The 25342-nt window shown below is 39.8% G+C and overlaps 1 protein-coding gene and 1 non-coding gene across 3 annotated transcripts in view; both read left to right on the forward strand.

Annotated features, from left to right (window-relative positions):
- Positions 1 to 25342, forward strand: part of alpk2 (alpha kinase 2) — an 81887-nt gene that overhangs the window by 46999 nt on the left and 9546 nt on the right. For both annotated transcript variants that reach the window (XM_008115129.3, XM_062972531.1), the window contains 8 exons: positions 2130 to 5145; positions 6573 to 6720; positions 9633 to 9760; positions 10058 to 10093; positions 14116 to 14390; positions 15320 to 15408; positions 19312 to 19529; positions 21083 to 21131. In XM_008115129.3, coding sequence (XP_008113336.1) covers positions 2130 to 5145; positions 6573 to 6720; positions 9633 to 9760; positions 10058 to 10093; positions 14116 to 14390; positions 15320 to 15408; positions 19312 to 19529; positions 21083 to 21131 — 3959 coding nt within the window. The remainder of the gene's footprint in view (positions 1 to 2129; positions 5146 to 6572; positions 6721 to 9632; positions 9761 to 10057; positions 10094 to 14115; positions 14391 to 15319; positions 15409 to 19311; positions 19530 to 21082; positions 21132 to 25342) is intronic.
- mir5468 (microRNA mir-5468) lies at positions 15857 to 15934 on the forward strand. Its single transcript, NR_130625.1, has one exon. It is a non-coding gene; the product is annotated as a microRNA mir-5468 (primary transcript).

Here is a 25342-nt window from a genome sequence, read left to right on the forward strand (position 1 = left end):
AACAGAGGTGAATGTTGTCATTCTTTTGCAAGGAGACAGAAGCTTTTGCAAGTGAAGAATCCCAGAGGGGAAGGAATAAAAAAAATCCAAATGTTTCCAGTGCTTAATCCAATTATCTGGAGGGGTAATTAATCAAGGCATACAGACAACTAAACTTCATATAAATTACTATGTTTTAAGAAGCTAGGCTTTCACTGACAATCCAAGCCCATTTACCTTCTATAATGTTGAAAAGGGTAAAACAGTTTCAGATGCCTCTTATAAGTTGTTCATACTTCATACATGTTCATACTGTGGCGTTGGTTAAGAGGGCTCAGCAGAGATCGTATTATCTAAGACTTTTAAAAAACCAACAATTGAATGAAAAACTACTGGTGACTTTCTACCATTGTGCTATAGAGAGTGTTCCAAACTATTGCATCTGCTGATGGTTTGCTAATTGCACAGAGGCAGATACAAAGGCGCTCCAAAGGGTTACCACTACTGCCCAGAGAATTATTGGTTGCTCTCTCACCTCTTTGGAAGAACATTATAAGTCCTGCAGCTTTAGGAAGACTCAGAATATTCTTAAGGTCCCAGGTCACCCTGGATATTCTTTCTTTGAATTATAGTAGAGTCATACTCATCCAACATAAATGGGCCGGCAGAACGTTGGATAAGTGAAAATATTGGATAATAAGGAGGGATTGAGGAAAATTACATTATGATTTTACAAACTAAGCACCAAAACATCATGTTTTACAACAAATCTGCCACTTGTTTGGGAGTGTGGCTGGTTGTTGTTGGGCGTCTTGGCCCGCTGCGCGTTGCTGCCTAGAGAAACAGCTGTGGATCCGGGCAAGAGGCAGACTGCATTGGATAATACAGAACATTGGATGAGCAAAGATTGGATAAGCAAGACTCTGCTGTACTACTATCTGGCAGATGGTATAGGATAACAAAACAAAGACAAATAGCATTTATCCTATAGCTGTGACTACATTGAACTCTGTGATTTTACATTAATGTGGCATTAGGAGTTGTGCAATAGTGATTAGAATGTGGAAGGATGAGTGTTTTGTTTTTGTAATTCTGCAGAAATGCATTGGGGATTGCATTTAATTTCATTGTACAATGACAATAAAGTTATTTTATTCTGTTATTCTATGAGCGTTAGTACTTTTGTGATCCAGAATTCCTTCCGAATTTTGACCTGCCCCTCCATTGAGTGATTGAAAGCTTTCTCAATCAGTCAATGAGAAATATCTACTCTCCATGGACATTCCTTGGGGCATGGAGAGCATCTGAATTTTTTTTTTTTTAGTTCAGGTGAGCAAGTGCAGCTGGTCTATGGGCAATGTTTATAGTCTTGGGTCCTCCACAGGTTACACAGACTACCAAAAATAAAGCAAAAAAACCCAAGGGCTAGAAATCAATTTTACGTTCTCAAAAAATGTGGTTTTTTTTTTTTTTTTTACATTAAGGAGTACAAAGAAGCCTTGAAATCTATTATAAACTATTGTACACTCTTTTTCTGGCCAGAAAAGGGTTAGTTTGAGAATTTCTGACGTGACAAGGGCTACATGGTTTACATTTTTCTTCTTAACCAGGATTATTTTTTAACTTGCCTGGAACATAATACTTTCAGGTATCTTTCAAAAACATTGCAAAAATATTAGTCAGTCCATATCTATTATTATTATTGCTCTTGATCTTCAGTATGACCAGTAATTTTACAAATAATGCAATTGGACTAACCAAAATCAAACATTTGTATCTTCTGATTTTAGTGGAAAGTTTGTACTTCAGTTATTTCCCTAGTGGAATCGATGATATTTAAAAGTGCTTAGCTCTGACCTAGTCATGCACTCTTGTGTACTTTATTGTGCTGATGAGAGAAAATATTTTAAATGAAATGGGTTCAAGTCAGACTATAATTCTTTTGCTCGGATATTGTATGGATATTAGGTATCATGAAGATACTTAGATTCAGCATTATAACAGAGCATGAAAGGTTGAGTCCCACATTGTAATTGAGGGCCCAGCATTGCCATTTGTTCGATTGGTTTTTTTTTAATTGTCTGGACTAATTCTGAAGTTCTTATGATATCTTACTTCTGTTTGCTTTTTCTTTCATATCATTTTTCTAGGTAGAACAGCAAGAAAGAGATATTAAAAATACAACACCAAACAGCAGTGACCTAAAACTCTTTATAACAGAGCCTGTATTAAATGAGAGGTCGGTTTTCACATCTTCTCCAGAAAAAAGTATATCTACAGGTGGTAACAATGTGGATTTGGAAAAAGCTGACTCCAAAAATGTGGACAGTCCAGGGTTGGTGAACACTGCAGGACTTTATGTACCCAATAGAACTTATGGCAACGATGTGCAGGAGCCATGCTGGAATCAAAACCATTCTGCCATTGCCACCAATGATGTGGCAAGTCACAATATTGTGCCTGATGACTTGAATCATCTTAATGCAGCTTCCAGTCAAGGAGCCATATGTGATATTCCAATGCCTATGGCCATGCCTGCTATGCAATTGGAAAGAGGAAAGGCATGTAGAGAAAGGTCCTATGAAGTCAATGAGGTAAAAACAACCCACGGCACTCTGCGTGCCACAGACACATCCAAAAGAAATTTCAAAAGAGCCTTGGAATCTCCAGGACCTAAGGTTAGAGATGATGATTTGTCATTGATGCATGAGCAGTTACAGAAACTTCTTTATGAGGAAGAAGGCTGGCCCTATGACTTCCCTTGCTCAAGTGGTGGGGTCATAGCAGCTGGGACTGACCCTGCCAAGGAGGTCAGGGGATGGAACATAACTGGGGATGCAAGTGCTGAGCGGCCTGTGCCAGGAAATTTAATAGAAGATAATCAGCCTGACAGAGAATTGGCATCAGCAGTGAAAGTCCAGAGTGATTTGAACAGCCTTCTAAAAACAGAAAGAGGGTGTAGCTGTACATCCACAGACAAGAGCACTCTTATACTACCTGCAAAAATAGGTCCCATGTCTCTTAAGGCGGAAAAAATACCTGCTCATCTTTTAAGCAGTAATTTCAAAAAGAAAAGGGATCTGAAGGGTAAGCACAATGAAACAGATTCCCATCACAATGGATCTGCTGAGACGGCTGCTCATCCAGGAGAAGAGATCACATCCAATAGCACTCTCAGTTTGTTTGGAACAGAATCTCCTTTCAGATTGACAGACACCCCAGGATGCCTTTTAGACCATAGCCAAGAAATTGTATCAGTTGTACCTGCTAAATGTCTGGACCAGTTGTCTTCCATTGAACAGTCTGTTTATTGCCCAAGTGGCCATGCAACAAAGCAGGGTGTTGTGATTCCCGCAGAAGAGTCTCATGTTGCACCAAGACAATCAAGAATAAAAGAATGTGCTCAGATTGCTGAGCTTTTACTGCAAGAGGATTCATTTGCTAATTTATCTGGCAAATATATGGATCAATTTACAAACAAAGAACATTATTCAATTGCAATGGTTGATAAAAATGCAGAGGAGAAATTCCAGGAGAAAATAACTGAATCAGAACTGAATGCACAAAGTGACAGTAATTATGGTATTTACCATGTTTTGAATGATGACAATAATCAAAATGTTCAGGCTAAGCCTGATGCATGGAATTACAGCTATCACGCACAAGGGCATAATTCGGTTATAACCCCTGATTGGGATAGGCCAGAAAACACTGGCCAAGATAGCAAACGAACAAAGAAAAGCAAAAATGAACCCATATCCATAGCATCATATAAGGTTAGATTCTTTACTGAAATTCTGTTGGAAATAAACGGAAATGATATAAACAATGACACCTGGGAACACAGAGAGCTTGAGGCAAACAGAGGACAAACTGACACGGAGTCCAAAAGGGTTTTAAGGATGTCAGTATCAAATTCACAAGAAATAATATCCGAAAAACAATGTGGCACCGACAGTCACATTTGTAAGAGGGCCAAAGAATTAGGGTTAGATTCTGCATGCTTTCCAACTCAGTTTTTCAAGCAAGATGTTTTAAACAGTGATCTCTCTCCATGTATTGTCAGAAATGAGTCCTATCATACAGGACAGGACAAGCAGAATGCTAATGACAGAACCATTTGTAGTCAGGATGAGATTCCAAAAAATGTATATGAAGGTGAAACTCCAAATGCACTGGTGATAGTTGAAAGCCCAGTGTACGATGAGTTTCTACAGACTGATATTAAGAAGGATAAGGATATAAAGACATCTGAACTGTGGCAAAATCAGTACCAAATGGCAGAAGACAAAAGTGAGACTCGGGTAATTGAGGGTGAAAGAGAAAGACACATGTCTATTACCGATTATTATGAAGAAGTAGAAATAGAACCTTATATGAGGGCTTTAATTGATTCAGAACAGTTACATTCTTGGCACGGTATCAATGAAACACAGCAGGAAGAGTGCCAAAAGGTAGAAGGAGAAAGTCAGTCTGAAATAACCTCCTGTGAAAGAAGTGACAGGGAAAGCAAAGAATCCGTTGAGTGTAACCTAGAGGAAGTTGAAGTGGAGCCATATATGAGGGCACTCCTTAATTCAGAACAGATATATTCTTGGCATGATAGCACACCCTCTGTGCATCCCTCCATGGTCCCTGGCAGCGAGCAAACTGGTGCGTCTGTCGGAGGATTAGCAGGAGGATGTGTGATTACATCCACAGGCCCTAATCAAGCTGAAGCATTCAGAAACAGCGAGAGACAAAAGCTAAGTTCATCAGCACATGCAACTGGAGCGTTAGGAAGCACCTTGCCTTCTGCCACTCAAAACAGAAGTCATTCTGAGAAAAAGCCTGCGGCACAGGTCAAAACCCAGCCATGCACTTCAGGAGCCACAGGGGTTGATCTATGTGCACTGAAAGAAGAGAAGACAAGGTTGCAGGAGGCATCCAAACTTTTCAAGCCACCCACCCCTCCCATCAGTGTCGAAGACGTAAAACGTAAGCAGGAGATGGTCAAGAAAAAGATAATGCCTAAGGTACAAATTAAGAAACAGCGTCTGGAAGTGAAAGAAAATGTCTATAACAATGCCAGCTGCATTAAAAAGCCCGCAAAAGCCGAAGCAGATGTCAGTCACAAGGAAGAAAAGAGAGAATTGCGGAAAGCGCCTTGTAAAAAAGACAGCAAAGGTATGCATCAAATCTGCTTTTTTCGGTTTTCAGATTTAAAAGTCAGTCCTCTAACATCAGTAGTCAGGTCTTTTCTAAGATCCTTAATGATATAGAGTTGCCAGAGTGAAAATTGGAAGGAGCTAGTAGTTGTATAAAAGAGGGGATTTTGGCAGACATCGCTTGTTACCTGGTTGTGTTATATGCTGAAATTCATTATCCTACACAATCATTAAAGACACAGGAGATGTCTCCAAATTTCGCTTTGGCAAGGAGATGCTTGGGCTCCCATGAATGAAAAGTCAGAGCCATGCTGCTGAGATACAGGCCTTCCTCAAACCTATATTTTTAATGAAAAGACAAGTTCTTGCAGACCTGGCTCTGTTTTTTCACCAAAACAATACCCTTCCATATATGGCCAAGTAAAATCCCTACCTGTGGCAGTAGATGCGAGAGAATGAGGAACAGTAGAAAGGCTTTAAGAGAACACAAATGCGCAGGTTAGTGTGCCGCCTAACTTTGTTCTGCTGCCCATAGAAGAACACTATCCACCACAAAATTAGATTTCATTGGCAGTTCAATCAAGTTTGTAAATGGAAATGGACTGGGAGGATGGGAAGGTATCTTGTCCTTTGTTTCCTCAGTTCCATCACATCATTTAGTCAAATAACATTTCCCCTTACTTTTATTAAGGAAAATTTATATACTATCGTTTACACTTAAATGGAATTCAAGGGTGATTTGTCACAGAAACATTCATACTAATCTCTGGGTTCTGTGTTCAGGCCAGGTTTTGTTTTTGGGATATATGGTTGAATGCCCCCAGTGACGCAGCAGGTTAAATTGCTGAACCGCTAAAGTTGCTGACCGAAAGGTCGGAGTTCGAATCCAGAGAGTGGGGTGAGCTCCTGGCTGTTAGCCCCAGCTTCTGCCAACCTAGCAGTTCGAAAACATGCAAATATGGGTAGATCAATAGGTACTGCTCCGGTGGGAAGATAACAGCACTCCATGCAATCATTCTGGCCACATGACCTTGGAGGCATCTGTGGACAATGCCGGCTCTTCGGCTTAGAAATGGAGATGAGCACCAACCCCCAGAGTCAGACACCATTAAATTTAATGTCAGAGGAAAACCTTTACCAACGTCATCACTATACTAAACCAGTTAAATAGTAGATAATCACAGAAGTCTCATTTTCACTTTAAGAGGAAACAAAATGTTCTTTCCATTGTTTTGTTTTGCTAATTGCCATTTTTAATTTAAAAACACACCCACATATTTCAAGATCCTGGCAAATTTCAAGATTATTCTTTCACATTTTCCATTTGTAATCAGCCTACAAGGGTGACTCAGTGTTCAATATGAGCATATAATATCTATATTGGTCCTCATATTTCACTTTTAATTTACCGGTAATATCTCTTACTAAATTATATTTTGTTTCAAGCCCCCAAACTTCTGAAGAATATCCAAGCAGAATTATTCCCTGATTTCTCTGGCAATATCAAACTATGCTGCCAGTTTGGTGACATCCACGAAGACTCCACCATTTCATGGACAAAGGACTCCAAGCTACTTGCTCGAGTTCACAGAAGGTAAGAGGGTAAACACAAGTATTTTAGCGGAGTTGTTCTTATTTTGAGGATTAAAGTTCTGGTGTTGTCTTTAGATGGAGAGAAATGAGAGAGGTATCCATGTAATCATAATAATGGGGCCAGAGTGGATATATAACTTATCTCAGACAATCTGGGTAAAATGGCTGATATTTGAAAGGATGTGGGGACCAAATCTGTTTTAATGCCAAAGACCCCTAGGAAAGAGGATCAAAAGGATCTTTGTAGTTAGTTGCCCATCCAAAACTTCTACCTGCACATCAAATTGAATAGAAAATGCACATTTCACCTGGTTACATCCCACCCCACTATGCTGGGATGCATTGTAATTCTGCTTGACTTTGTAGTACCTGTTTTGAAATTTTTGATACCATATATAGATAACAAAACATGGACATAACAATCCATAATTGCAGAATAAATGAATATATAATTTATTATAAAATAAATGGATGAATGCACAGGTGGGCGCAGAAATTATTCATCACACAGGAAATAATCAGACCAAACCAGGAATTATTTGATTACCACCAAATATGGAGACAAGGGGCTGACAACTATCAAACTGTGAAGCATTAGGTGAAATTATGTTAGAAAAGGAAGTTAGGATTCTGATAAATATTGTAGAGTTAAATTGAGTAAATCTGGTTTAGCTCCTTATTAAGATTAGTCAGAGGATGATCTGGAGCTCGCTTGAAACTTCAGAGTATCTCCATAGTGTTTGGACAATGTGGACTGTAGGATTAGGCCAAATTCAGACCACTCCATTGTCCACTGTTGCAATTTCTACTCTTAGCTGGCTGCCGAATGGACTCCTGTCCTTCTCAGTCACACGATGCTGACATTAGCAGAGGCTCCTGTCTAACCAGGTAGAAGGTGGGAAGGTGGTTGGACACCTTTTTTGATGTCAGCACAAGACACCTGTGATGGCCAGGAGCTCACATGGAGCCAGCTTAGAGTGGTGATATTGACACAGATAATAACTTGGTCTTGGCCCATCTGGACTGTGGCTGGATCTACACTGTCACATAATCCAGTTTAAAGCAGATAATCTGGATTTAAAAACTGGATTATATGGCAGTGTAGATGTGGCCTACATCGGCTCCAATTCCCCAGTACAACAGGTTGGGTAGGGTGTGTGTGGTTGGCTTTGAGGCTAGTCTGGAGAATTTCAACTCTTGACTCATCCCTGATTTGCCAGCGAATATAGACAGGGCCAGAGGCGGTTCAACCATTAGGCGAAGTAGGCAGTTTCTGTAGGCACCATCGCTGTGTGGAAGGACCCTCAGGGCTCTTCCACACAGCTATATAAACCAGAATATCAAGGCAGAATAACCCACAATATCTGCTTTGAACTGGGTTATCTGAGTCCACATTGCCCTATATCCCAGTTCAATATTTGGTGCTAAATTTGCAAATATAGTAATTCCTACATATCATTACCATGTATTGAACTGCTTTTTCTGTCGATTTGTTGTAAAACATGATGTTTTGGTATTTAATTTGTAAAATCTGAATGTAATTTGATGTTTAATAGGCTTTTCCTTAATCCCTTCTTATTATCCAATATTTTCACTTATCCAACACTTTTATTTTTCAGTGATTGGTTTTTGGGGGGGGGGGCGCCAAAATTCTGTTCGCCTACACTTGAAAATTACCTAGGGCCAGCTCTGGACAGGGCCATAGTGACCAGAAAGCTAGTGTGAAATTGTGGTTAGAATGCTGGTCTAGAATTTTGTAGATCTCTCATCTCCACAGACACATGAATCTTCATTGGTGAACTTGGTCCAGTTACTCTCTATTAATCTATTTTACCTCACAATGTTGTTGTGAGAAATAAATGCATAGGAGAAAAGTAACTTATACAACAACAAATAATAATAACAACAACAACAACAAATTTATTTTTGTATCCCACTCTCATCTACCCAAGGGGACTTGGGGAGGCTCACATGGGGACCAAGCCCAACAAAACACAACAAAATACAAACAATATAAAATGCATTCTAATAATAACAAATTAATACATCAGCAAGTATAATACGCCACATTACAAGATAAAAACATAGTCAATGGCCAAGGGCGACATAAGTGGCACTTCCTACTTCAGTCTTTAGGGAGACGAATAAGGTTCATCAGATGCCAAACCTTGTGGATGAGAGCACTGAAATAGTGAGGTTTGTTTCCCACAAATTATGGATGCTTGGGCATCCGAGTATTCATGCTGTTAAGAGTATCTAATGGCAATGGCAACAGACTGAAGGAAGATGCCTTTGTAGGAAAGTAACACTTGAACATAATGTTCCAAGTGTAAAAATAAGAACAATCAGAGGGCCATAGGAGAAGAGGCAAGCAAGGAATGCAGTCTAGAGCAACCAGAGGCCAAAAACTGAAAGCATGTGATCTATTTATTTATTTGAGTTGATTTTTACCCCACTTTTCTCTCATACCAAGGTGAGACTCAAAGTGGCTAACAATAGAATAAGAACATACAAAGTAAAAATTAAGCAACCACTTAGGCTGAACACTAATTGAGTTTTAAAAGTGAATATCTTTTAGAAGTTTGGTTACTTGAGTCAGGGATTTCCTGTATCGCAGAGGAGAGCTTTTGAAATCAGAGATGTGTGTGAGGCATTTGTGGTGTGTAGAACATTAATAAAGGCTTCTAATGTTGTGGAGACAGCAACATGTGAGGCATAATGCTTCTGAAGTCCTATGAAGAATGCTTCATGTATCTGGAGAGAAAAAATGTTATATTGGCAACTATTTGATCTTTTTAAATCAAGTATTAATGTGTGTTTTATATATGTATGTAAATTGTTGAAGAACACAAAACTAAGCAGAAAAACGATTGCAAGTGTGACCCTGCAAATGTTTTCATGCGTCTTTTCTAGTGCAGGTGATGACGTTCCAGTATCTTTGGCAATAGTTCAAGCTGGGAAAAAAGACCAAGGACTGTATCATTGCTGCTTGAAGAATATGTATGGAAAAGCCACTGCTGAATTTAGCCTCACTCCTGAAGGTAATAGGTAGCATATTTTCTCTTAGGCAGAATTACAGCAGTTTGACACCACATTAACTGCCGTGGCTCAATGCTATGGAGTTCTGGGATTTGTAGTTTGTTGTGACACCAGAGTTCTCTGACAGAGAAGGGTAACTATTTCAAAAATCACAGAAATCCATAGCATCAAACTATGGTAGTGAATGTTTGAAGCTGCTTTTATTCTGCAGTGTGGATATAGCTGTAAACACAAAATATTATGACAGCTGCTCATTTGAAGTCTAAATACTGACTGCATTGCTTTCCCTCTCTCTACAGTATTAGAACATCTTTCCAGTTTTCAGGATGTTGAAGGTAAAGCTATACAACATTCTTCCAAATATGACTCAGTAAGATTGTGCCACTGCACAATCCAGTGTGTCTGTATATCACATAACTACAATTAATTTGAGTCAGGACTCATGAAAACTTGACTCTAAAATCTATAATGTTTTGGTCTGGAAGAAATGTGAAGTAGTAATACAGAAGAATGAATGTATTGAAGCATGTGCAGAGTACCTTCCCATTACCATTGAGTAGACCATCACAGAAGTTGGTATATTCTCATTTTTGCTGGTTTTTAAGCAGGTTAGATTATCATTTCCAAGGATGTTTTCCTTACAGATTCCTGTACTGTCCTTTGGGATCTCTTTTTACTCTATAATACTATGAGTAACCTTATACTCAGATTAAGGGGGCTTCCGATCTGCAGGAATTGTGTTGTCTAGTGTTGTGTAGTGATTTGGGTCTTGAACAAGGACATTAGAGATTTGGGTACACAACACCTACTTAGATGAGCAACTCACAGTTATTCTCACATCTTCATCAGGCATAAAGGGTTATTATGTGGATAAAGTAGCAAAGAGAAGAGTCACATACATATTCCTTTAACTCTTTGGAGGAAAGGCAGGTTGTAAATATAATTAGTAAATAAGTATAAAATATCCCATATTCTGCTTTCGACATTCGTTTCCTACTTCCTTTTTAAACATTGTTTTTCATATATTCAAATACTGTAATAAAAATATGAGCCTCCAATAGTGCAGTGGGTTAAACCACTGAGCTGCTGAACTTGCTGACCGAAAGGTCAGCGGTTCAAATCCGGGGAGCGGGGTGAGCTCCCGCTGTTAGCCCCAGCTTCTGCCAACCTAGCAGTTTGAAAACATGCAAATGTGAGTAGATCAATAGGTACTGCTTCACATGATCTTGAAGGTGGCTATAGACAACAGCGGCTCTTTGGCTTAGAAATGGTGATGAGCACCAACCCACAGAGTTGGACATGACTAGACTTAATGTCAGGGGAAAACGTTTACCTAATATGACAATTGAGACAATAAGAAAGAACAGGAGCTTGGCCAATTAAGAAGAGAGAGAGGGAAAAAACCCAACTACTCCTAAATATAATGCCTTTCTGGGCAGTTTCCGTGTACATTTTTGGTATTTTCCTGGCTCAGTGCTCTGTATCGCTTTCATTTTGGCAAGCTGTATATACCCATATATAAGTCAACCTCATGTATAAGTCAGGGGCAGGTTTGGGTGCCAAAATTGATAAAAGATAAGGTAAAATACATTGACCTATGGAATGTCGAACTAGAGTTTTTGGATTGGTGTTTTGATTAATGTTTCTAGATATTAATATATAGGATAAGTTGTTGCTTTAGTTTGCTGGGTCCAAAAGGTGGCCTTGTGCCAAAGCAGCTGAAGTGGTCCCTTTGGAACGCCACTAAAAGAAAGGAGCCATAACAATGAGATGTTTTCATAGGAATATTCCTGGTGCTTTGACAAATGGTGTTTGGTTAACATTACATAGTTCAGGGCTTGGCAAAGAGACAGGCAATGAATTATGAGGCAAACTACCTCCCCGTACGTTGCTGTTCCCTCATCACAGCCACAGCAAGTACATTCCTGCACTCAAGCTAAATTGCCAAGAGGTTTTAATCACCACCACACCAGACATATCAGACACAAACTGGCATCCTGTTAGTGGTGTACATATATGTAAAGTATGTTGCACATGCAGGATGGATTAATTGCCGTGCTACAAGGGACCGGTCAGCAGAGGTGGAGTTGTGCATTGTGTAGTGTTGTGCATTGTGCAGTGTTGTGCATTGTGACTGTGCAGTGCAATTGTGCATTGTCCAACAACACTCACTCAGTATTGCATAGTGTTATTGTCTACTGCTGCCTTAGTGTATCTCTGCTTGCTGATATTTACACTAGTCTCAAGGATTGTTGGATTGCATCAATGTTGTGTTCATCAGCTTTAGCTCACTCAGTGGACTGGTGGTCTGTTTCATCAACTAGCAGGATTAATCATTCCATTTGTTTTAAAACAGGTGCGTGGCTTTTCGTTCTCTAATTACAAATGCCTCCTTTAGGTGCCTTTGCTGTTTGGATTTGGTTCATCCTGGATGTTGTTCAGAGGGAGCTCTCAGTTAATTTTAGGAATGGTAGGAATGCTCTGAAGGCGCCAGACCTTGTCTGATTTTGGAGGCTAAGCAGGGTCAAGTCTAATTGTTCTGTGGATGGGTGACCTCCAAGGAATACCAGGTGCTCTAGGGCAAGGCTATAATTCAGAGGAGGACAGTTGCAAATTACCTCTGACTGTCTTTTGCCTAAGAAAACCCTATAGAATTAATGGGACAGGCATGGATCAATGTGAAGACTCACAGGTATGTATAAGATTTAGGTTAATTAAGGGAACTGTATTTTGTCTCAGGAGCTCCAGTGGCGGTGTTAAAGCACTGAGCTGCTGAACTTGCAGACCGAAAGGTCCCAGGTTCAAATCCCGGGAGCAGAGTGAGCGCCCGCTGTTGCTCCAGCTTCTGCCAACCTAGCAGTTCGAAAACATGCCAATGTGAGTAGATCAATAGGTACCGCTCTGGCGGGAAGGTAACGGCACTCCATGCAGTCATGCCGGCTACATGACCTTGGAGGTGTCTATAGACAACGCCGGCTCTTCGGCTTAGAAATGGAGATGAGCACCAACCCCCAGAGTCAGACATGACTTGACTTAACATCAGGGGAAACCTTTACCTTTACCTATTTTGTCTCAGCAAGTAAATTGTTGGGAAAACACAGAACTTAGAAGAGTATAGCACCCCAAACCCTAAAAATTCCCAGGAGTTGTAGCCCATAAAAGGTAAATTGACTGTTTACTTATGGTGGTGATACAGAAGTAAATAAACAACTGATATTTAAGATCTGCTCAACAGTGGAATATGCTGCGTGAGAGTGTGGTGAAGTCTCCTTTTTAGGGAGTTTTCAAATAGAGGTTGGATGGCCATCTGCCAAAGGTGCTTTGATTGTGTATTATTTCTGCATGGCAAGGGGCTGGGCAGGGTGGCCCTTGGGGGCTTTTGCAAATCTATGGTGCTAGTATTCTAATTAAATAGTGGACTAAATACCCTAAAAGCAGCAGATGTTGTCTGATCTTTGAAGCTAAACAGGGTCATCCTTTAGATGGGAGATAGCTAAGAAAAAGGAACTGGTACAATCACCTTGAAGACACATCTATTCTCACGTTATTTAAAACACATGGAGCCTGTGGCTTACAAGAAGCAGTTGAGTTGGCAGCCAGTTTGTTTTTCTTTCTGCATGGAAACAGAAATGTAGTATCTCTTAAGGCAGCCTTTCCAACCCAATATATTGTTATTGTACAATTTGGTGCTGGATCATTCAGCTATAATGTTGCAATATAAAATAACTGGACAGAAAAGAAACTCTATGGAGACATATTTTTAATTGTACTATAGTGTTGCCAGTTTTCAAAATAACCATAAGGTAGAGTGAAAATTTATGACACAAAGAGCTGAGAGTCAGGAAGCAACTTTTAACAAAATTGCATTTTAGTTAAATATTAAAGGAAGGCACTGATTTCAGTTCAGTTAGTCATGTATTGCTCCGTAAAAGTGACACACTGTCCACATCCATAAATTACATAATAGTCACAATTCTGTCTCTATAAAAGGCATATACCCAAAATACGTGGTTTTTGGCATGTCATTCAGTCTATATAAAAGGAAATGCCTTCCAACCATAAAATAGGGCATTCATTATAATAGATACCTCTAAGGGACAAGATGACTGGTCCTCTAATAAAAAATACTTGGCATAGTAAGAGGCACTTGGCAATCCTATTATGCACCACAGCCGACATATTAAGGGCTTCATAAAGCAGCATTCCAGATAAAAACTCCAATTTTAACTTTATGCTGCATAGCACTGCATTTGTATTGTGATGAAGGTCTTTTGTCTAGTATAGTTGAACAGTAAAAATGGAAGAACCTAAAGTATGTCTGAGATTTCCTTAAGATTTTGCCTTGTTTATTTGATAGGCTTGGAAGAAATTGAATTCCTTGAACTTATGTTCAAAGAAGACTTCATCTGTGATAGTTATTTGAGTAAAGGCCTGCAAGGGAGGATCACCACGGAAGAGTTACATTTTGGGGAAGGGGTCCACCGAAAGGCCTTCCGAAGCAAAGTCATGCAAGGACTGGTGCCCGTGTTCAGCCCCGGCCACCCCTGTGTCCTGAAAGTGCACAATGCCATCGCCTATGGGACCAGGAACAACGATGAGCTTGTCAAGAAGAATTACAAGTTGGCATTGCAGGTAAAGGCTTGCTGTGTTTTGCCTCTGTTACTTATGTAAGATCAGTCACCATGGTAAGATTGAAAATTGTCCCCAATTTTCTATTTTAGGGTGCAAGACAGTATTTCTATTCATGTTTTCTGTTGTGGAACTTTTGGGCCACTTTTTTTAAGAGTCAAAGGTAGAGACAACAATAATTTTTCATGCAAAACTCCCACCATGATATTTTGGCCACAGTGTTTGAAAATCTCTTCGTGACATGACTCCATTTCTGTAGAGGACAACAACATATGAGAATGCAGTACTCTCTCAACTGGCATTCTTGGAGAGATGTCAGATAAATGTAGTTTCTGGTTGCTTGAGAGTTACTATTAAAATAGGCCTGATATTATTAGCTTATACTGTACCATACCATAAACTCTGCATTCACTTGATATTAATTTTGAAATACACTAATTAAAAGAAAAACACACACTTCATGTAACATGGTTTATTGTATTATAAAAACAACTTTGTGAATGCAGTATGCATTATTTCTTCAATTTCTTTGGCAGTTGCTAGAGAATTCTGGTTTCTGGAGCTCTGCTTAACTGAGCGCCTACTGTATTTGCATTCCAAGTTTAAGCACATCTGAGTCCTCATGGGGAGATGTAGCAGAATATAAATAATGTTTATTATTATTATTATTATTATTATTATTATTATTATTATTATTATTATTATTATTATTATGATACAGAAAACAAGATAGATATGCTGGATTTCGTATCACAAAATCACAAGTCGAACAATTCCCAAGTGTCTAGGACTGTGTGATGTATTTTCAGATATTATTATTATTATTATTATTATTATTATTATTATTATTATTATTATTATTTTGTTATCTACAGCTAACTGAGTCAATTGTCCCTGTTTTCATAATGCCACTAAGTCTTTCTTGTACATAGGAATGCTATGTTCAGAACACAGCACGGGAATATGCCAAGATATATGCTGCTGAAACAAAACCACTGGAAGGCTTTGGAGAAGTGCCAGAGTGAGTACATTTTTTTTTGGGCGGGGGAGGGAAATTGCTTGCACACTAACTGCAAAAGTTGTATGATGGAAGACATGCTATAGATCAAAAAACGAAGCACATGTGACTCAGTCTCACCATATAAATGAACCTGGGGCAAGGCAACAAAGGCACCCCCCCCAATTCATTTACAAAAAATTACCTGCCTTCACAGTATGTAATAATTGTTCTAGCCAGAGTTTGGAAATAATTTTGGACTAAACTCCCAGAAGCATCCAGAAGCAGCATGGATGCTAGCCATGTGTGGAGAAGAGACGGGAGAAGCAAACACAGCCACTTTTGCATTTACATTGTAACTACAAGAGTTACATGTACATCTTTTCTTTTCCTCTTTTCCTATTTATTCAGCCTCTTTAGGACAAGGACTTTTCTTGTTATACTTTGGAAAGCAAGGGTAGATAATGTATGGTCCTCCAGATATTGTTGGATTGCAGCTCCCATAGCCAGATGTGTGGGATTATTGGAGTGTAGTCCAGCAACATTTAGTTGACCCCCACCCCTGCTATAAAGCACTCCAGGTATTATTGGGGCTAATGACTTGTATCCAGAGCATTTTGATTTCTCAGGATATTTGTGATAGCTATATATATTATATAATGCTATCTGATATTATAAATATCATATCCTAAATACCCTAGGGCAGTGGTTCTCAACCTGTGGGTCTCCAGGTGTTTTGGCCTACAACTCCCAGAAATCCCAGCCAGTTTACCAGCTGTTAGGATTTCTGGGAGTTGAAGGCCAAAACATCTGGGGACCCACAGGTTGAGAACCACTGCCCTAAGGCATCAGATTCTGGCTGATCTTAGAGGCTAAACATGTTCAACGCTGGTTAAAACTTGGCTTGGAGAGCACTAATGAATACCAAGTATTGTAGGCTTTTGAGTATTCTTTGTCTAGGAAAGTTGTATGAATTCCACGGGGTCATAATTACTCAACAGATCACTTGAAGGCGCACACATGATTAATATGTATATTATACAGAGCCGGTCCCACAATGAGGCGAATTAAGTGGTCGCTTGGGGCGCAGTCGAGACTGCTTTTTTTGTTGATTTCTTGTAAAACATAATATTTTGGTGCTTAATTTGTAAAATCTGAATGTAATTTGATGTTTAATAAGCTTTTCCTTAATCCCTCCTTATTATCCAACATTTTCGCTTATCCAAAGCTTTTATTTTTCAATGATTGGTTTTTGGGGGCGGGGGGCAAAATTCTGTTCACCTACACTTGAAAAATACCTAGCACCAGCTTTGATATTACAGTACAGTCTCACTTATCCAACATAAACGGGCTGGCAGAATGTTGGATAAGCGAATATGTTGGATAATAAGGAGGCATTAAGGAAAAGCCTATTAAACATCAAATTAGGTTATGATTTTACAAATTAAGCACCAAAACATCATGTTAGACAACAAATTTGGCGGAAAAAGTAGTTCTATATGCAGTAATGCTATGTAGTAATTACTGTATTTATGAATTTAGCACCAAAATATCACGCTATATTGAAAACATTGACTCCAAAAATGCGTTGGTTAATCCAGAATGTTGGATAAGCGAGTGTTGGATAAGTGAGACTCTACTGTATATGACATATTTGCCAACATACATATGCCTACAAAAACCATATGAATTCCATGGGGTCACTGTTAGTCAACATATGACTTGAAGGCACACCCATGATGAATATGTATAATATATGACAAACATGATCATACGCATATGACTACATGGGTTATAGCTATACATATTATTATTCATTGTGTCATAGCAGCTCTTTTCAAAAACTCTTCACACTAATGAGGAAACTCTGTGCAAAGTGTCTCTTAGGTGGCAGGACCAGCAGACCTTTTCCAAAGGATTTGCTGTTCCAAAGCAGGATCACCATATAAAGCAAGCTCTTCTGAAGGGTGTTAACATTCCTCCTGCTCACTTCAAGGATGAGTGTTTCATTCCGTCCAAGAAGCTTGATTTGTCATCTCTTTCCGTATGATATTAGATAGCTACTTCAGACGCATCATTCTGAATCAGGAAAACATATCCCTGTGAGTGAGCAGTCCCACTTTATGCACACTTCATACAGATAATCTTCCATAATGGCCAACCCCAGACAAATGTGAGCAGCACCTGCTGCTTCACGTCCAGATTTGAACTCGGACTCATGGCTAATTAAGGTAGACATTTATAGCTGTGCTTTTCACCATTGCATCATAGCATCATAAAAGAAAGAGCCAGGCCCGCTCGCTTATCCTCCTTCGTTCTCTCTACTCAGCGGGGCTGTTACTTCAGCTTTCTATTCTGAGGCAGAAAGGATTTGTTCAAGCAAGGCGAAGGTGCAGTGCTATGAATAGAGTTCACCTGTAGAAAATATAAAAGACGTACGCTGCACAGCTGAACTCATGGTTCTGAGCCTGAGATCTGGAGATGATTAGAGAGTAGGCTTAGGGCTCTCTCTTTTTTTAACAAGACACAACCTCAATTGCACTCATATCTATGAAGAATTTTCAAAATGGGTGCACAACATATAAGCACTGTGGATTTCTAAAGAGAAAGAAATCTCTTTTGGTGGTTCTGACCTGCCACAGCTATCCTTCTCCTGATGTGTATGCAATATTTCAAGGATATTCAACATTATTATCAATGACAGTCAAATTCATATTGAGCTGATTAGAAAGTATCAGCTGTGACTTGGTTCCAGCACACCACAAAATCCATGGATGTTCAAATCCCATTATATACAGTGGTGTACTAAAATGGTGTCTCTTACATGAAATGCAAAATCAAGGTTGACCTTTTGGATTATTTTAGGCAATATTTCCAATCTATGAATGGTTGAATCTGTGGATACATATTTCATACATATGGAAGGTCAACTATATTTTTCATCTGAATCCATTACATCTCATTAAGCTTTTTCCAACCTGGTGCCCTCCAAATGTGTTGGACTGTGTCAATCCTTTCTAAACCAGGATGGCTAATGCCCAATACTTAGGCTTTCTGCAGGTGATGGGAATTATTTATTTATTTATTCATTTATTTACAGTATTTATATTCCGCCCTTCTCACCCCGAAGAGGACTCAGGGCGGATCACAATGTACACATACATAGCAAACATTCAATGCCATATGAACATAGAGACAGAGACACAGGCAATTTAACATTCTCCAGCTTCCAGCTTACTGAGGGTATGCTCGAGGGGGAGCAGCTGCTTCATCATCCACCGTTACACCGAGTCTTTGATGGATACTTCCTCATTCCAAACGCTGCTGGACGATTTTTATGGTGTTGTAAATTAGTTGTCCAATACATCCAGAGGGTACCAGGTCAGGGAAGACTAAATTAGATTCAATTTGTCTGCTATTCTCCAACACCACTCAATGCAACCAGTGATATATATAGCAGGGTTTTCCTTTTCACTACATTTGCTGTTTCTTTTTCCTTGATCTACCAGGTATTCTATAGCTTTTAAAGTTCTATTTAAGTGATAAGACTGCCACAGTTTTAGTTCCTTGTTTTCTTTACCTTCTGTGTTACTGAAGCACATGTATGCATAGCTAAAACACTGCAGGAAGAAGATTTTATTTGTATGTAAGCCTGCCATAAATTAGTATTTTATGCATTGAGAGCCAGCATGGTATAGTGGTTTGAACATTGGACTATGACTCTGGAGACCAGGTGTTATTTGACTACAACCACCACCGTTCCTAACAACTATGGCTGATGGGAGTTACAGTCCAACAAAACCCGGAGGACCACAGACATACCATCTCTGTTCTGCACATTTGGCAAGGAGGATGTTATCACATAGTTCCATATAAATGCTTCTTGTGGTCATTTAACAATTATGTTTTTACTTGTTTTGATTTCAGAATCATTCCTATTTTCCTTATTCATCGTCCCAAGAATAACGTCCCTTATGCAACAGTGGAAGAAGAGTTGATTGGCGAATTTGTGAAATATTCTATTAAAGATGGTAAAGAAATAAACTTTATGAGAAAAGACTCGGAAGCTGGCCAGAAGTGTTGCACATTTCAGCATTGGGTATATGAAAGAACCAGTGGCAGCTTGCTTGTAACAGATATGCAAGGTGAGCACCAGGTTGTCCCCTTTGTGCTGCGTTATATAAAGTCAATTTATATGATTTGGGCAACTGTGGAAGGGTAGTGGTGCCACATTAGCCTCCCAGGAGATTGTGGAGGGCCACATTTCCTCAGCCCATGCTCCACCAAATAAAATTATTTTTGTCCACAGTTTGGCAAAAAATAATCTGAACACTCTCAAGATATACAATAGGTAGCTAGGCAGTGATTATCTGTGTATTTGATAGATATATTTCTCTGTCCATTACATTTTTTCCTTCTACCAAACATGTTAATGTGATGGTCTGAGCACATGAGATCTTTTCCCCACTGTACACTGGCTACATTGTTTGTTTGTTATACACAGACCAAAGCTTTTCTCCAGCAGAAAACATGGTGGCATTTAGGACTTTAATCTTCCATTCTCTGCAGACTAGGACACGGAACAATGGCTTCAAACTACAGGAAAGGAGATTCCACCTGAACATCAGGAAGAACTTCCTCACTGTGAGAGCTGTTTGACAGTGGAACTCTCTCCCCGGGGCCGTGGTGGAGGCTCCTTCCTTGGAGGCTTTTAAGCAGAGGCTGGATGGCCATCTGTCGGGGGTGCTTTGAATGCGATTTCCTGCTTCTTAGCAGGGGGTTGGACTAGATGGCCCATGTGGTCTCTTCCAACTCTACTATTCTATGATTCTATGATTCTATGATTCTCTCCTCAGAACAAGCCTTTAGAAAGGTAAAAGATTGAAAATGGCCCAAGTTTGACATGCACATTCAATAAAAAAGAAAAAAAGAAAATGGCCCAAAGTTTTCTACTTTACTCCATGTTCCAGTTCAGCACTCTAATCTCTGCACTAAAGTAGCTGTATGGTCAGTTTGATGGGTCTATCCTAAAAGGTGTGAGTCAATCCTGTTGTCTAAATGGGCCTACTTTAACTGAAACTAACAGTAGTGTTCTGGTTGTTACATAAGGCATTTTTTAATAATTCATAAAGCAACTGAGATACACACAGTAGCCTTCTGATGTCATGACTTGTACACACAGAATTGCTTTTGAAATGAACATGAGAACATAAAGACATTCAGTGTCATCCAGTGGTTCTCAACCTGTGGGTCCCCAGATGTGGGTCCCCAGATGGGCCTTCAACTCCCAGAGATCCTAACAGCTGGTAAACTGGCTGGGATTTCTGGGAATTGTAGGCCAAAAGACCTGGGGACCCACAGGTTGAGAACCACTGGTGTAGTCAATCTCCATAATCATGGAGCCAGCATTATATGACTTGAGGCATTTTTGCAAATTTCCCCAGGACCTATTTTGCCCAACTCCGCCATTGTTCCTATTCAATTTTTTAAGGCACTAAACCCAAAACAAAGGCGATTTTAATAACAACTAGAATGAATTGTCTCCAAAAATTAAATATTTGATACAGCGTGTATCTAGAAGGTGATGATAAGTACATAAGAAAGAAGCCAACGACGACTCATTTGTGTGCACGTGTGTGTCCTTTTAAAAACGTGCAATGTCCAGTGTGTAATAGGGGGTTGCTGCTTTGTTTTATAGGTGTCGGAATGAAACTGACTGACGTTGGCATAGCAACACCAGCCAAAGGGTGAGTGAAAAAGCACTTTTCTCCCTGACCTGCTTTTTGACTTGTGCATCAGTCTTGTGACAGTGCAAACCGAATAAGAAGAGTGGCAGGGCAGGAAATCTATTTTCTACCATAGCTCTGCAAAGCAAAACAAATCGCAGTGAGACTTTCCTATTCACTTCTCCCAGTTGATAAAATGTTAATAGGAACTGAAAGATGTTTTGTTTGCTTGTTTGTTTCCCAGATTCAGGGTTTTTTTAACCAGACCCTAGTTTTACAGACTTTGTTTTAAGAAAGGAATCCCTAGCTCCCAACTAACATCTCCAGAAATAAAGTGGCATACTGCCCAAACAGAAAAAAAAACAAGAGGCCAAGTTTTATAATATTTATTAAGACTTGATCCTTGAATCGATTTCCTAGAAACACAAGTTATACACAATCTAGATAGTCCCTGAATATGAGCTGCTTGCAGACATTTCCAACCATCCAACTCTGCCTGTCTTCGTTCTTAAAACCTACTGAATTTAGATCTAACTTTGGTATCACTATAGACTTAATCCTGTATCATAGTTACTGTATCTCTAAAAATGAATGGGGTGCAATTCATGTGCAAAATTGGAAGGTATAAAAGAACAACTGAGATGCTTCCAGTTACCCAGCCATGTTGAAGCACTGCTCCAACTAATTTACCAGGGAAAGACTTTTTTTAAAAGGAAGTGTAGTACTTCTTATGAAATGACATAATTAAGCCTGTTCCCTTAAATGTTGGCAATCTTCTTTCCTGTTAGCAAGAACTCTAAACTTTAAAAATGTAAGTGTAAAAAGGGAAGCACTGGGTAAAGAAGCCAGCAAGGTATGATTAGCACGAATTGTATGGAAACAAGAAGCAGAGTGATTAGCTTTTGACAAGCTGGCTACATTATGATAAAGATCTAGAGCTTCAGTGTCCTTGTTCTTGCATGCCTTCAAGTCATTTTGGGCATATGATCTATCTGGAGGTTTTGGCTAGGTTTGTTCGGCGGGGGGGGGGGGGGTGCTGTTGCCTTTCTCTGGGACTGTGGTGGTACATTTACACTGTAGTTTAATGACGATCTGGATGAGGGCAAATAAATTGAAACTGAATCCAGACAAACAGAGGTACTCCTGGTCAGTTGAAAGGCTGAACAGGGTATAGGGTTACAGCCTGTGCAAGATGGGGTTACACTCCCCCTGAAGACACAGGTTCGCAGATTTGGAGTTATCCTGGATTCACTGCTGAGCCTGGAACCCCAAGTTTCGGCAGTGGCCAGGGGAGCTTTCACACAATGAAAATTTGTGCACCAGTTGCACGCATGCCTTGGGAAGTCAGACTTGGCTACTATGATCCATGTCCTTGTTATATCTCTAATAGACTACTGCAACGTGCTCTACGTGGGGTTGCCTTTGAGGATTGTCTGGAAGCTCCAAGTAGTCCAATGGACAGCAGCCACATTCCTTACTGGAGCGAAGTACAGGAAGCATACAACCCCCCTATTGCCTCATCTCCACAGGCTGCTGGTTTACTACCGAGCACAATTCAAAGTGCGGAAAGCCTATAGAGCCCTAAACTGTTTCATTCCAGCTTACCTGTCTGAATGTATCTCCCCCTATGAACCAGCTAGAATGTTAAGATCTGCCAGGGAGGCCCTGCTCTCGATCCCACCCCCGTTGCTGTTGCACCTCAAGGCAGCGCGAGCACTCAAAAACCAGACAAGAGCCAATATAACATACAAGATGTTTATTGAAGCAGAATGTATATCTATGCAGAATTAAGGCAGAAAGTCAGAGTAAGAAATAGTTATTTATATAAAGTCAATTGTAGTTCAGAATGGGTTTAGAAATGTCCAAATTGTAATCCACAAATCAAAACTCGATAGTTTCCTCCAAGAAATCAAAGTTTGTCCATGAAACAATAGCAGGAACACAGCACTGCAAATCTGCGAACTCCAAATTCACTCAAAAAGTCTCATAGCAAGAGCAAGACAGCAAGGTAAACAAGGCACAGCCAATCTCGATTCAGGTATCAGGAGAGGTCTACTCGGGAGTCGCGGCACGGCACGGCTCGCCTGGAACTGGATACTTGGCACGGAAACAGGAGACAAGGCAAGGAGTTTGAAACTGGAACCTCTTCCGAAGAAAGGCAAAGTTGACACCGCAATGTGAATACAGTGAGGGGCACTTTTAAAGAATTCCAAGCCTGCAAAATTAAGAAGTATAGGACCCACAAAATTTTTCATGGGAAAGTTAGCCATTATCCAATTTGAGAGCTAACCTTCGACTCCGTCTCACTCCCTCTCTCCTGCTCCTATCTTTTGTTACAAGTTCCTTCCGATTAAAAGTCTCATCTGCACCCAGGTCAACACCATCTGGTGTAGGTAACAATGAGGAGACATCAGAATGTTCGCCAATTAGCGGTTCTTCTGGAACCATATCAGGCAGCTGCAAGGCCAAGGGGCCTCTGTCTGGGGCAGAAATGTCTGCAATATCCACAGCATCATCTGTTTCCAACTCCATCTCTTGATGGAATACAGGCCATAATGGCTGAGCTACAATAGTCGCAAGCACGACGGGTGGGGACAAGAGACAGGGCCTTTTCAGTAGTGCCCCCTCTGCTATGGAACTCCCTCCCCAATGATATTAGATTGGCCCCATTCTCTCATTGTCTTTAGAAAAAAAAAGTTAAGAGCTGACTCTGGGGTCAGGCATTCAGGAATAGTGCAACACAGAATTGATATGTAGCAACATGAAGGACGACCGCGGTTTTAACTATATGTTTTTAAGTTTTTAACAGTTTATGTATTTTTATGTTTGTTAATGTTTAATGTGTGGTATTTTATATCTTTTGTATTGCAATGTGTCACTGAAGTGACCAATCTGTAAGCTACTCTGAGTCCCCCTCGGGATGAGAAAAGCAGGATATAAATATGGGAAAATAGTTTAATGGAGTTTGACACAATTTTAACTGCCATGGGACCATGATAATTTTACCAATCCTTTAGCCTTCTCTATCCTGGTGCCTCATCATACTACAATTCCCATGATCCCACAGTATTGAGCCATGGCAGTAAACGTGGTGTCAAGCTACATTAATTCTACAGTATAGATGGATCCAAAGAGAGTGCTACCTACTCAAAGTCACCCACTGGATTCCCATGGCTGAACTAGGATTCGAACCTTCATCTCCCAGAGTCCTAGTCCAACCTTCAAACCACAACACCATGCTGCCACTCTTTCAGTATAATATGAATTTTCATTTCATCCTTTCCCTTATTTAGGTTTACTCAGTTCACAGCACACTCAAATCAACAGAAAGATTTTCATCAAGGTTTCCTATCCCTTTTGTGTGCTGTAGAGAGGCTGTTTAAGTCTAGCAGTTCTCCTACAAGATGCATAAAGAAAACGGAACAAGATGTAAGGGACAAAAACTATTCTGGGACATAAAAGAGAGAGGAAGGTGTTGCTATTATTTCTTTTTTGAGGACTCTTCAGTGACTGTGAATAATTTCTTTCAGAAAAGCAGAGGAGAGAATCAAAGAACATACGGGGAAAGAAATAGGGAAGGTTATCATTGCTGGGAGGAAACTGAAAGAATGATGGAATGGAGACTATTCACAATAGTTCTTCCTTTGTAAATTCAGATTGTCCAAGAGCATTCATATTATACAACATTAGTGAGACTCCTAGTGCCAATTTGCAAGTGAAAGTAGAGGAGGATGGATAGGAAAATTGTCTCAGCTGCATATGTTAGTCAAAAACTGGAGCATCCTTAACAGTGAATAGCATGAAGATTCCAGAAGGAATGGGATTTTCCTGATGTCATACTTTTGTATATATAATGATTGATATTACAAATTTATCCTCACAATTACAGTGAAATACAAAAGAATTACATTATTTCTCTTTCTGCCTCCCCCTTAACCTTCCCTACTGACTTCCTATTCCTTGTGTTGGAGACATATTTCCTCAAGACACATATAATGTATATCTTCCTAAGTTGCAGCTCTCTTTTTTTATGTGTGGGAATGGGGAAAGTATAAAAAAACATGCGACAGACTACTGACGCTGTTCTCTTTGCATGCCAAGGAGGAACACAGTTGACTCTCCTTGAGCGATATTAAGTCATCCATGTGCTTGGCATATAGCACATGGTGTCAAAGTACTATGGGATCTGGTTATGGGAAAGGAGCAATTAATACCACCATGGTAATTTGTAT

This window comes from Anolis carolinensis, chromosome 2 (genome assembly GCF_035594765.1).
Source record: "Anolis carolinensis isolate JA03-04 chromosome 2, rAnoCar3.1.pri, whole genome shotgun sequence".
NCBI lineage: Eukaryota > Metazoa > Chordata > Lepidosauria > Squamata > Dactyloidae > Anolis > Anolis carolinensis.